At 48.6% G+C, this 13,424-nt stretch overlaps 3 protein-coding genes across 3 annotated transcripts; 1 reads left to right on the top strand and 2 right to left on the bottom strand.

Moving 5' to 3' along the window:
* Positions 1 to 1,659: 1,659 nt before the first annotated feature.
* Positions 1,660 to 3,112, top strand: LAJ45_10790 (uncharacterized protein; the record flags this gene model as incomplete). Its single annotated transcript, XM_046120305.1, has 4 exons — positions 1,660 to 1,776; positions 1,843 to 2,022; positions 2,082 to 2,580; positions 2,655 to 3,112. 4 exons carry the CDS (start codon positions 1,660 to 1,662, stop codon positions 3,110 to 3,112), a joined length of 1,254 nt encoding a protein of 417 aa, XP_045966533.1.
* A 532-nt stretch (positions 3,113 to 3,644) lies between these two features.
* On the bottom strand, positions 3,645 to 4,846 carry LAJ45_10789 (uncharacterized protein; the record flags this gene model as incomplete). The annotated part of the gene is made up of 4 exons (XM_046120304.1): positions 3,645 to 3,852; positions 3,918 to 4,367; positions 4,428 to 4,594; positions 4,709 to 4,846. 4 exons carry the CDS (start codon positions 4,844 to 4,846, stop codon positions 3,645 to 3,647), a joined length of 963 nt encoding a protein of 320 aa, XP_045966532.1.
* An 869-nt stretch (positions 4,847 to 5,715) lies between these two features.
* On the bottom strand, positions 5,716 to 8,799 carry LAJ45_10788 (uncharacterized protein; the record flags this gene model as incomplete). Its single annotated transcript, XM_046120303.1, has 7 exons — positions 5,716 to 6,480; positions 6,793 to 7,355; positions 7,409 to 7,673; positions 7,768 to 7,821; positions 7,892 to 7,910; positions 8,011 to 8,147; positions 8,779 to 8,799. 7 exons carry the CDS (start codon positions 8,797 to 8,799, stop codon positions 5,716 to 5,718), a joined length of 1,824 nt encoding a protein of 607 aa, XP_045966531.1.
* Between the last annotated feature and the right edge of the window lie 4,625 nt (positions 8,800 to 13,424).

Genomic DNA, 13,424 nt, shown 5'->3' with positions numbered 1-13,424 from the left:
CTGGGTGCAGGGCCAATCATCACCCGCCATTTGCGAAATTTCTTTTTGTCCTGACCCTTTATATATTAGGAAAGTTTATATATTAGGAGATGTAGCTTGTTGTACTTTTCCATAGACCATATGTTCTCTCTTTGTCACTACAAGACACGCTTATTCCTCCTCGCCCAGGTCATTATTCGCTTCAGTCCTTCGATAAATATATTTATTGATTCTCCCCTGTGCAACCACTCGGAAAAACATAGACCTTACCCCATGCATTACTCGTCAGGAGATTGTTCCCATAGCTGTGAGTATCCTCGATCATCACTCGCAATATTATCACGTAAGCCTGAAAGCAGTCACCAGGCTGAATGTTTCTTCCTCGCGATTCGCAGGCTACATATGTACTAAACTAACTACAACGAATTACAACGAATTGTGGTACAAGCGCTTGGCGGGCATTGCGTTATTCATGCTGCATACATACAGGGTTCGAGATAGATCTACGCCGCATTCCGTTTTGTCGGCGACCAGAATTGCTGGAGAGCTTAGTGAGAGCGGGCTCGCTCGAGCAATTGCAACGCGGATGGCTGAGAAGAGAGTAAATTGAAGGGGTATATGGCTGGCTGAGGCGATGAGAGACTTCTGAACACAAGCAAAGCCAAAAGAAATCTCCAGACACGTTCCAAACGGGACGGAATAGTCTGGTTCCTAGAGTATACCTGATGTCTTGCCAAGGAAGGAGCCCTGGGCCTTGGACCCTGAAAACCTAGTCCCTGACAACAACAACAACCGATCTTCGCTTACTAGACTTCAACCCTGTAATCCAGCATAGAGTAGCTGATTTTGATATAGCCGGCGTGGTGGTGATTGAGTATTAGTTGGAGTAAGAGTACAGTAACTCACGGGGTGAAGGCAGATCCTGTCTAATGGCGGTCAGGGATTTGAGGCCAATAAAAGAGGGGCAAATTACTGCAAACAGAATCATCAGATAGGATCCGCCGTCAGTAGGCGAGCGACTGTAACAGTAAAACTTCAGCTCGGCCCTGTGCGTTCTCCTCTTCGCTAAACGGTGTAGGGCTATGCCCAATCGGCCAACTAGTGTGGCTAACTAGCTCTAGACGGCACTATTATCCATTAAACTCTACTCGCACGATCGTTCTTACCACTCTTACAGAAGCTTAACAGGTCAGCCGCAACACATTGACAATGTCTAAGTAAATACGCCCGTAAGCTGCACTGTCAGCAGGCTCGGCGTGAAAGGTTCAGCTGAAATCGTGCCTGTAAGAATGAAGCCGAGATTCGATACTCTACTAATGATCGCGGAGGGTAGATCTGGGTATGTAGGTTAATGTTCTATTACCCCTTGTGGTGATCTATCCATATTTACTCAAGCTACATATCAACATGTCTCAGTGGTAGTCTGTAAGGTACTTGAGACTTATCGGCACTCCCAGCCGTCCACTCTAGAACCCACCAACCCGCACCTGAGATATGCCCGGATGTCATTACCACCTGCGGAAAGGGCAAGGGTGCAAGTAAAACACAACAGCAGTCTCTACGTGGCTGAGGAGATACGGAGAAGACTACAAATACCAGAGATGTTGGCCGCTATATTTCTCAGGATCAGTCGTTGATCGTGATATCTTAACCCACATATATTACCAGTAAATCTCAGTCATGAAGGTCGCTCTTCCTACTCTCGTTCTTGCCAGCGCTGTTGGAGCACTGGCTGCTACTTCCAGCAACACTTGCACGAAGAAGAAGATTATCATTGACACTGATTTCTGGAACTTGGTAACAACCTTCCTCCCTGCGTTACATCTTATTACCAGCAACTGTACTAACATTGCCGTTCTGTAGCCCGATGATGTCAACGCACTCGCCATTGCAAACGCCTTTGAGACATGGGGCGAGGCTGATATCCTCGGTGTTGTGTCGAGCATCCGTTCCCGGTATGCTCCTCCGGCCATTGACGCCGTCGACACCTTCTACGGGCACCCGGACATCGAAGTAGCCATCCAAAAGCCACTCGACAACACCGTAAGAACCCCGCCACATATATTCCCCCTTGCTGTGAAAAAACTAACAACTGCCCCTAGACCTACGACCCTGATTACACCCGCTACGGCGGCTGGGTCCAAACACTGGGCCAAAAATGGCCCGAAGACATCAAAGACGGCTCCAACACCACGGACCCGGTCCTTCTCTACCGCAAGCTCCTCGCCTCCGCCGACGATAACAGCGTCACCATTGCCGTCATCGGCTTCTTTGACGTCCTCTACCGCCTCGTCGACTCGCCCGCTGACTCGATCTCCGGACTCACCGGCTGGGAGCTCATCAAGAAGAAGGTTGTCGAGCTCGTCGTCCAGGCCGACGCGTCGGCGCCGAGATCGTACAATCTGTCGCACCACAATGTCACCTTTGCCGCGCACGTGCTGAACAACTGGCAAAAGGCACTCACGTTTGTGCCCGGCTATGTCGGCAGGAACATCAGGATGGGCGCCAAGTTGGCGACGGAGCTGAGCCCGGACACGAATCCAATTGCGTTTGTGTGGAATGCAACAATCGGCGCTGGGAAGGATGACGGATCTTGGGATCGTGAGTCTACACCCTCTCCCTGCTTTTTATCTCTCTATGAGATGTAGATAAGTATGCTAACATTCGAATTGCAGCTGCGGCAATCTACTATGCCATCCGCGGCCTCGACGACGTCTACCACTACAACAAGACCGGCGGTGCCGTCACAATCCTGCCCAACGGAACAAGCACATGGAACGACAGCGCCGTGCCGGCCGGAAAGCAGAACTGGGTCGACCTCACCATGAGCAATGTCACCTTCGCAAAGAGGCTTGAGGACATCCTTCTGTGGGAGCCGAGCAAGCCCAAGCCAACGAACCTCATTAAGTGTGGTGCGGCGGCTGGAAATGGCACCACCGGTACTGGCTCAGGTTCAGGTTCAGGCTCAGGCTCCGGCTCTGGCTCTGGCTCTGCTTCCGGAAACGCGACCACTACACGCGGTGCGGCGTCGTCGCCGTCGGTGGTGTTTGAGGGTGCGGCTGCAAGTGTTGGTGTGGAGAGGAGTATGCTTCTTGGTGCAGCAATGGTGCTGGCTGCTATGTTCGCGTTGTAGATGTAATATCTAGATGGATGATGTGATGGGTGCAGTATATATATATATATATAGTCTTTACTGGTAGTTTTAAATGTTTATGTTGTGAGAAGTAATTGTTTATAATGAAGGGATTTGAGGTTAAGAATTCACCGCAGAAAAGTACACATGTATGCAGTTAGCGGCAGACGGGAACACAGAGGGTCGTATTTACATGAAGTTGTAGTAAATGTACATGTAGTCCGACTGAGCGCTAGATTGCTACCGATTGCTATTGATCTGATTGCTATTGATCAGCACAGCAATAATCACGATTGATAAGATAACCAGCCCCGAGTGATAGGCCATGAACTTTATTATCGCGTGTGACGTCAACTTAACTGAACCGGTGGTAACTACATGTACTGCCGTCTATAAGCCATTTATTTATACAGCAATCAATGCAATCGATATACCCCCGCAGCATATCATAAAACCCTCCTTGGAGGCGCTGCGGGTTTCGAAATGTATATAGTTAGTATGTACCTATTCATCCCGCGTACACTGTGATAATCTACTTTGCCTCGGCGTCCTTAACGTCTGCGGCCTTTGCCTGCTCTATGTTCCCATCTTTGATCTCCTCTTTGGGCTCCTCTGGCTCGTCTTCGCCCTCGACGGTGATTCTGGTGCCTTTAACGCCCTCTTCCACCTCCTTGACCAGGCTCTCGATATAGGCCTCGTCTTTCCCCACAAGGGTAACCGTATTATGATCCTTCCCCCATCTACCACCACCCTCACCGTCAGCACTCCCAAACCCAAACACACATACTCAGACAAAAAAACCTACCTCGGATAACTCCCCACCTTGACCCCCTTCGCCCCCACCTTCTCCTGCAGCTCCGTCAAGTACTCCGCAACCTCACTCTCGGGCAGCGCCGTGCTAATCAGCACCCTGACGAGCTTCTTCCCCTCGGTCCTCTTCTCCTCCTCAAACAGCTTCTTCATGCCATCCAGCTGGCTCGCAAAGATGCTCGGCACCCCCGGCAGCACATGTATGTTGTAGTTGATAATAGCGACAGGCACCCATGTGTCGTCGCTCACATACACGATGCGCACATTGTCGCCGGCCGGCAGCTCCGCCATGCGCAGGCGCGCTGTCCGTGTCGGCGAGGGCGTGTCCCAGTCGAAGGGCACCTTGTGCTTGGAGAGGAGGCGCATGCGGCGGAAGGTCTCGTCGTGCAGGCGCAGGGGGAGCCCGAAGGCCGCGGCGAGGGACGAGTAGGTTATGTCGTCGTGGCTGTTGTCCGGTTACTATTAGTGTGCGCGGGAAAGGGGGGTTTGGGGGGGGGGGGGTTACGTGGGGCCGATGCCGCCGGAGGTGACGACAAAGTCGTAGTTGGCGCTCATGCGGCGGGCCGCCTCGACGATCTGGTCTTGGTCATCGGAGATGACCTCGATGCGCTTGAGCTCGATGCCGAGGTCGAAGCAGAAGCGGGCGAAGTAGGGGGAGTTGGTGTCGACTGTCTGTTGTTTTGTGTGCCGGGGGGAGGGGGGGGGCAATTGTTATTAAATGTATCTAGGATGCCCCCGCCCCGCCTCCGGCCAGGGAAGGAAGGGGTCCGTAGATGGAGTGCATACCTTTCCGTTGAGAACTTCGTCGCCAATTATTAGACAGGCGGCCGTGTGGATTGGCCGCTTGAAGGGATCTGCGGAGTTAGACATCCCTTTGTGAGTATGCTTGAGGTGGTTTGCGACTATGGAGAGGCGCGAGAGCATATGATGATGAGTGGTGGGAGGGGGGCGGGGGGGGTGTATGAGGGGAGTGTTCTCTCTCTCTCTCTCTCTACTTGGGGTGTCTAGAGAGTTGTCCTCACGATGGGCTTTGTGTCGTTGTTGTTTGCTGGTGGTTAGATAATTTGTGAGGCTGCAAAGCACAGTGGGGTAAGCGCATGTGTGTGCCTACATAGGTGATATCATACACACCACCACCACCCAGCACCCCTCCACCTCCACCACACATCCATGATCCATCCCCTCCTCCACTCCGCTCTCGCCAGTGCTAGTGCCGCATGCAGGGTTGGAACTTGGCTACATACATAACAGGGCTGCAGATCTAAGAAAATACTATCGAGTGATACTCGGTGATTCTCTCCTACACGCACACACACACACAATCGTTTCTCCGCGTTCTCCACGGCGTCAGATTCTTCTAGCAGCCACTACATGGTCTTATATACAGGGGGTATAGCAACAATCATAAGTACACATCACAACACATAAAATCCCTTCTTACAATAATCTACCAGGAAGGAGTGCCTCGTCTACTTAATCCCAAAGCCCCAAAATAGAATAGGATAGGCGCAGATACCTCCGATATTTCTGTACAAGGTACTTTTAAAAAAGAAAGAGAGAGAAAAATTACCCGCAATCTGACTCCTAGGTCCCCGAATCCAGCGCAAAAAGATATGCTAAAACGCATGAGAGAGAAAAAATCCCCTCCAAAAAGAAAAGAAAAAAGAAAAAAGAAAGAAGAAAAAAAAGAGACGGATATAAAGCAGCGGAGACCTTCGTACTCTGTAGAAAAATGCACCATGCGACATCGTGATTAGCAGAATATTTTTAACCCTGCTTCCATGTCTTCATCTTCAGGTGCCTTCTTCTATCCCCCATGCTTCCCACTCTGGCGCCTGTACAGGGGCTTCCAACTCCACGCCATCATGCCCTCCGTGTGTGATGCAGCCAACACAAGTGCATCCCTCGCCGCACTTGCACCCAGCCTCAGTCTGCGCGCACATTCCGAGCGGATAATCAAAGTATAGGAAATTGCTTGGCGAGAGCTCATCAACACCGTCAGTGCCACTTGGGGTGCCATTCGGGCTTCCATCGGGGCCTATGTCCCCCTCCTCCGGTGCAGGTGAAATCTGCTTCGCAGGACTTGCTCTAGTTCCACAGCATGCGCCTGACGATGGTGCACCTGCTACAGGCGACGAAAGCGACATCCCATTCGCTTCAAAACTGTTTGGTTGGGGTTGTGGGTTCGAAAGCTGTTGAACAAGGCCTTGTGGATGGTTATGGTTTGTAGGATTCGGGTGTGACTGCGGACTCAGAGATCCATTGTCTACGGCCATGAACGACTGCATCTCCCGTACATGCTCCACCGTCCTCCGATTAAATGGATGTGTTGCACAGCCTAGGCAATTGCACTCAGGCCCACAATGACAGCTGTGTTCCCAGCCGTTGGCCAAAGCGGTGTTGGCGACTGGTGAATTACTCATTGGGGGCACCAATGCATGCCCAGGCAGCTGTGGTTGTGGTCCAAATACGCCAGCCGCTCTTTGCTGTTGTAACCATGCAAATTCTTGAGGCGTGATCGCAGGGTTAATTGTAGGATACATCCACATGTTTGGAACCTGTGAAAAGTTTGTAGGCGGAATATATGATGGTGGATATTGGAGAGCAGGGAAAAAGGAACGCCCTGAAAAGGGTACTTGAGGAATAGTCATTTGTTGGGGTTGTATTGTGATCGCTTTTTTTGAACCGTTACAACAACTAGGACCTTGTTGGGTATTCTGTGGGGCGGGCGCACGATGTATATGCTGTTGTGGTTGTGGTTGTGGTTGTGGTTGCTGCGTTGGATCCCCCCCGCAACTTCCACAGGCTGCCTTTTTGACAGGAGGTTGAGATAGCTGCCAAGGAGATGATCCTGCATCAGGATTCCATACATCTGAGCACAATGTTTTGTGAGTTACAGCTGGCATGTCCGGCTTGCTTTCTGACGGTTTTATGCCCTCCAAGAACATATTTCCGTTTTGTGACTTTGAAAAATCGTGTGGTGGACGAAATCCATTGATATCTCCCCCATGTCCAGGACTTGTCGGAAGTCCTGCAAACCCTCGCAACGAATCTCCTTCAGCAGAACCATCCTCTCTTGATGTACCAGGCATGCCCCGGCAGCTATTAGCTGTACTTCCCATCTTTAAAGACTCAGCACTGCTACTGCGTTCCCTCTCTTGCTCGAGTAGTTGTTCAAGAGCGACCTCCCCTATATTCACACTCCCTTTTCTTGCCTGACCACTTTTTTTCAGCCGTTGTGGTTTGACAACTTTATTTGAAGGGCCATTATTGGACGAACTGGCCGATACAATCGCGGGGAATGTTGGTGACATGGGCGATGTTATCGTCGACCCAGAATCGCTTGTAGCAGCAGTTATAGCTACCAATGATGGCGGGGGCAGTCTAGGCGGGGGCTCCTGCGGCTTCGGTGTTCCACAAGCGCAAGAGGCAACTAAACGCCACCGTCAACGTTTATACAGCGCTGGGTAAGAAAGCAGTACATACCCTTCGGTATGGCGACAGATGTGACATCGCAACTACAGCTCACCCTGGCAGAGCTTCCAGCCCTGTTCCCCCCAGAATCCTCTCCATTGGACAGGGTGTGGACAAAGGTACCTGGGGAGGTTGATGACAGGGTGTGTGGGCAACTGCTTAACGGTCGGCCTGGTTTTCGAACTTGTACCAGCACTCGGTCGCTGTGATTACACTTTGATGAGCGATGTCCCCGTATGCAGGGTTCGCTTTCGGGGCCATCAGCAAACGTTTCTATCTGGGTGTAGACATGAGGTTGAGTTTCTCCGTCATCACTAAAAGGAAAGATGTGCGGGAGCGGAGGAAGGTAGGGTAAGAGAGGAAATATTTACCAGGCAAACTTTACACCTCTCATCATCGGCATCTTGATGGTTGACAGGTCGTTCCTTATTCTTTCACTCAGAATCGCAAGGTAGGGGGTTGGACCAGGTGGTGGGGCTCAATATTCCCGGTCACGAAGGCAGTAGCTTGAGAGCTACTTGTGGTCAGCGAGGGACTGTAACCAACCCATTCAATGCAACCAAGATCTCAAGATATTTTCGCGGTGGGTGCGATGCTGCCGAAATTCCACCTACTAAGATGATGAGTCCACTGAATCGTGACAGCGGGTTGCGACGTGTGCCACAAGATGGACTGGGAAATTCTTGGATGAGGCTCTTCTGACTGCCCCCAGATTTAACCAACCAGTTGACCGACAATCCTCGTGGTTTCCCTGAGATGCCGCGGGTTGATGGGTCCAAACTAGATCACTCTATCTGCAAGCTGATGAAACAAATAGAAGGAAGCGAGGAGAAAAAGCAATGATTCTGTGAGTGAGAAAAATGGATTCACAGAGTAAGAGGCAGAAGCAGAGGTGCGCAAGTTATTATTTCAGGTCTTCCCTTGTCTGTGACCTCTTCGCGGCTGTCGCTGGTAACGCTCTCTCTCTCTCTCTCTATCGTCGTGATGTAGGTCTATCCACATGTAAGATACTCGATATTCGATTGTGGGAGTTCTCCTTCCGTCAGATGAGGCGAGTGTTGCCGGTGCTGTGGATAGGGAATGGATTTTGGTTGAGCTAAAAAGAGTCAGTTTTTTTTACACCCCTCCATGCTACCCCATACGCATACATATACTCGTTTACCACGAAAAGAACTAGAAAATGCAAGTGACGGAAACAGGGATAGTTTGTATGAGAGATCACCGCCACTCCATACAAATAATCCTTGCCCTGAGCAACTGCATTTTCTGGTTCTTTTCGTGGTAAACAAGTATGTGCGCGTAAAGTATATTATGTACATAGAAGTACATAATACATATACCATACCAGAGCTAGAGTTCAAGAGTTCACTACATACACTCACAGCATTTTCCCACACGACCATTATTCAACAAACGGATGGTTTCCTTGTCAACAGTCGTGAGATATTGTGCCCTACGGGCGAGGATGGACAGTGAACCTGTACGAAAGTTCCTAGTAAAGTAGGTAAGGAGAATAATGAATGCAGGTTTTATCCTCGTTTATCGCCTACCTGGGTACCTCGAAATTTACTGGTATCGAGAGGCAGGAGGAAGCTCATATGCTGCATATGTAGCCCAGTAAGTCAGTGGGGTGGTGGGATTACTGGGTCTAGCATTGAACCTCCAGGGAATATTCTGCATGCCCGGGCGGCAAGATCAATAAACCATGCGAGTGAGCAGGTTTCACGCCACAAATCCACACTCCGCGATGCAAAATCGGAGATGCGGTGTCTGAAGGTGTGCGTGTTAAACGAATACCTGTTGTGATATGCAGTACCGGTACTTGCTCTACATCGCACCCATTTTAGGACGCAGAAGTAGATATGTAGGTACATACATGTATGTTACTCGAGCGACTAAGAGCCAGTGGTCATTTTCTTGGAGTCGTTTTTATTTAGGGCCTGTCTTTCTTTTTCCCGAGACAACTTAATACCCCCACCATTCCTCGATCCTATGTATATCTTCCCTATCTCCCGTAGCTCTTCGAGGCTTCTTTCTGTGCTCGAATTTCTTGTCAAACCCCCAAAGGTATGTACTATTCACCATTCGCGTTATGGATCTCCTTCTAGTATTCCCTATCTGCCGAGTGCTGACCCTGTAAAGCTTCCAGAGCCCAATCATTCACGGAATTGTCATGTGAGCTTTTTACTTCAACAGCCTTGAGCGGTGAGAGTGTGTGGTGGTGGTGGTGCTACATATTATATCAAGGGAGAAATCTATAAAATTCATGCACGCCATCAGTTATCCAGACCTTCGAACACTTACCTACATACATACTACTACCCCACGAGTACAGGATACCTATTCAACCTATGATACGTTCATCATGCTCACCCACGTGCCACCAATCGCCAAATCCCTAGCTCGGAGCCTACCGAGGTTTCTTCACAAAGACGCAGCCCGCCCGCCCGCCTTGGAGTACCCGGGTCGGTACCACAAATATATTCCCCCACCCCAGCTCTCCGAGCCACTCAACCGGTTCCCCGAGACACCTTATGTGAGAGCTAGCTTCCTTGGGCCGTGTTTTCGTCCATTCATAAGCCATATTTTCTTTCTTCTTTCCCCCACCTCATTTTAGGTAATTACTGCGGGGTATGGTTTATGAATGAAACGAATTAGATATCCCCACAAAACGCTTGCGTTTTTACAACCTCCACTCTTTTGGGGGGCCGAGAGATATATTAGATCGAGAATCCCACCGATCTCTCCACTAGTGGTCATACAAATCTGCGGGATGTCCTGACTGAAAAGAATAAAAAAAACCCACCTTCTCGCCCGCCTCGTTCAGTTGGAAATAAATTTAGCTCCTTCACGGAATGGTGACCCAGCGTTGGATAGAAGATTGGTACTCACGATGGGCCCCCGAATCCGGAACCTGCTGCCTATCTCTTCATTGAAAAGATGCGGCAGACAATTATATCTGGGCGGGGCGGGGGCGGGCAGACATGCAAACTGGCCATTTAAAAAATATTCATCAACTATTATTTCTTCATTAGATTATACGCTTACCTTGGAAATTTAGTCGCGGCGCTTCTATCATTACAAGTGACTCTATTCCATACCCCTCAGGAATGCTTGGTATCTCTTCTTGTTTCCGATTTACACGGTGGACAGCGTATCAGCCTTAGCCAAGTACGCCAGTAGGAAAAAACGAGGTTTACTTGCGTTTAATGGAATAAACAGCTAGGCGTGGTTCCTTATGTACAGAAAGAAGGCTCATGAAGGTATCACAGGACTCAGGCTGAAGGTCTTTTGGTATTCTACGACAACTGTTCAACAACGGAAGTAGAAACAGCGCATAGTACTACCTTTAGCGATATGGAGGATCGATAGGACACAAAATGCTGATTTGCTAAGCCCAAGAAAATATCATACTCGGCCAGCTAAACACTTGTGAAAAAACAGAATCCCTTACTTGAACCCCACCCTTTTCATTCTGTGTAGTCCAAGGGCCGATCGAGCACATACGGTGGGACTCTTGAGTGACGATGCTTTGGGAATACGCCAGTTTAGTATGTAAGGTTTCATGCGAGTGATCGTACTACCTTCTTGTTCGCCCGAGTTGCGCACCATCTATTCCCTCAGGCAACAAAAGACATCGTCTTTAATCATATATAATCACTCGGGTCAATCAGAAGATACACCAGTTTACCTGAGACATCGTGAAAAGAAAGCCGTTTGGGAAGTGCCACGTAAATGGTAGCTTTTGGTCGTATGTACGAGATTTCCTTTATTTTTTAGTTTGAGATAATCTCCTCATGCCCTATATTTTGTTTAGTGCGGCAAGAAAGCAGGCAATGATTGAGGGCCGGGAGCGACGGCGAGCGCATCGAGTGTTATACATGGAACTTGTTGGATTATTGACAATGTATATATTTAGTCGGTAAATAAATAGAGTTATTCGAAGCGATGTTGGTGCTTTAAACTGTAGGCAGGATTATGTAGGTATATGTAGATGCATATATGTAGATAAATAGGATACTACAAAGAGAGGTAAGAAGAAGCAGCAGTCGAATCCAGGCTACATGTAGCCAGACCACCAGGGGGGTTATGGATGACCGTGTTCTACGCCGGTCATCAAGCGACTACCCATAATCAATTCCGTAACCACAGTTACTGGTTTTGGCTGCGGCAGCTCTGCATGCACGTCTCGTGTTACTCTACCTTTATCCCTACTAGAGTATGTGTACCTACTCCATACCACCAGGCATAAACAAAGTCTTTGTAAACACACAAGCTAGAACTCATTCGATCTGTGCAAGCTTATGCGGATGACCATATGGTCCGGTTTATGCCCGATGAATTTAGAACTGAGCATGAGTAATTGAATAATTATAAAGCTACATATAAATTTACCTATTTCACATGTAGGTACATCACGGTATGTAATTAAAGTACTCTAGGTAGGTACATACATGAGTTAGCACGATATGCATTTACATTGTTGGTCTAGGAGTTGCATGTCTTCTTCTTTACCGTCTCATGACGATAGAACGCCTATACAGTGGGAAGACTCATGTAGAGCAAACAGCACTTCATGTGCTCCTGTGAACCTAGTTGTTGACAATGGTCCGCATGCGGCATAGACTGGTTACCGGGAGGTGCCGTAATAATGCCCGCGCGTGTCGAAACAAGGCTGCAAACATACATACATGTATGCCAGCAGCATCACCACAACCACAACCACTACCTCATCATATCATCAATCAATATATGTAGCAGATTTATTTACACACCAGGCGTCTATATCTAGGACTTCACTACCGGCAAGCATAACGGAGAGCAACGCGGTTAAGTAAACACATGTGCCGGCGGCGTGGGGTAAGCGTTCCTGTTGTTATTGTTTAAACGGTCGTTGACGGGCTCGGCGCTTGATCGTCAGTCGGCGGTACTAAGAAACGAAACCAAGAAAAATAAGTGATGGGGCCCTATTACTCTAGTAGGTAAGCCCAGGCACACATATCCTATCGCACTTAACTCGAGGGTTGTTTTGCTGCAATGCCAAAAAAAATTGCTACCTGTTACTGGAGTGGTTAACATACAAATACACATCATTGTACAGAGAAGCAATTGTGAGATAGACTGGAAATAGCGGCTCGCTAGATATTTCTCAATCCTTACAGTACATGATGATCATACCATTGAACCTGAGTTTTGGTATATGTATGTTGTATGTACTACAACAAGATTCACAATCACCGGTCGTCAAGGCATGAACCAAAGTAGGTAGCAAACTGCTACGGCATATTGGAACTCGAAACAAGGAACTTTGGTCCCAATAGATCCTGTGAACATAACATGATCTGTGGTTCTTATGGACACACTGAAGTCTTGTGCATGTGTCACTTATTTCGTCAAGCTCACTATTTCTCCAGCTCTAGGCCTAGGTAGAAACAAGTTTCTAAATTTAGTATGGTTACCCTCATCTTTCTTTGGCATTGTTGACAGTCGATCCCTTCTTATGTACAACGATAGCCGGCCGTTACTAAATCTAATTCCATTGAGCCTCTCGCCATGATCGACTGAGGGTTTGATATGGCATTTTCGAGATAGGTGAAAGTGCTGCAGCGGGGGGGTTCATGTCGATCGTGAGCAGGCGAAATAGTAGAGTATTGTAGTAACAATAACGGTGAAACCCCTACTCACCCATGTACCTATTTGCGTACATCTACTCTATTTGTTCTCTGTATGTTGGTTGGTTTTAATATACAATTGCTTGGCATGTCAGTCTATCATGAAACTCGGCCTCAACTTCAAAGAACTGCGTACGTGCTAGATACTTGTCTACGAGGAAGGGTATGCTCTGGACACATAGTTGGGTGTGTGTACCTACTGCTCTACGTTTCGACAGTGATCACTAAAACGGACCAACCGTTTACAGGGTTCACTAATTAATTGATGATGATCTATTCGCGATCGCTACTTGCGCGTAAGGGGAGAAAAACCGAGTGCGTAAAAAAGGCATGAATCGGAATCAAAAACAAGCCCA

The sequence above is a fragment of the Morchella importuna genome (assembly GCF_003444635.1).
Source record: "Morchella importuna strain M04M26 chromosome Unknown Morimp01GS050, whole genome shotgun sequence".
NCBI lineage: Eukaryota > Fungi > Ascomycota > Pezizomycetes > Pezizales > Morchellaceae > Morchella > Morchella importuna.
The sequence above is the reverse complement of the archived record's forward strand: the minus strand, read 5'-3'. Positions and strand labels throughout refer to the sequence as shown.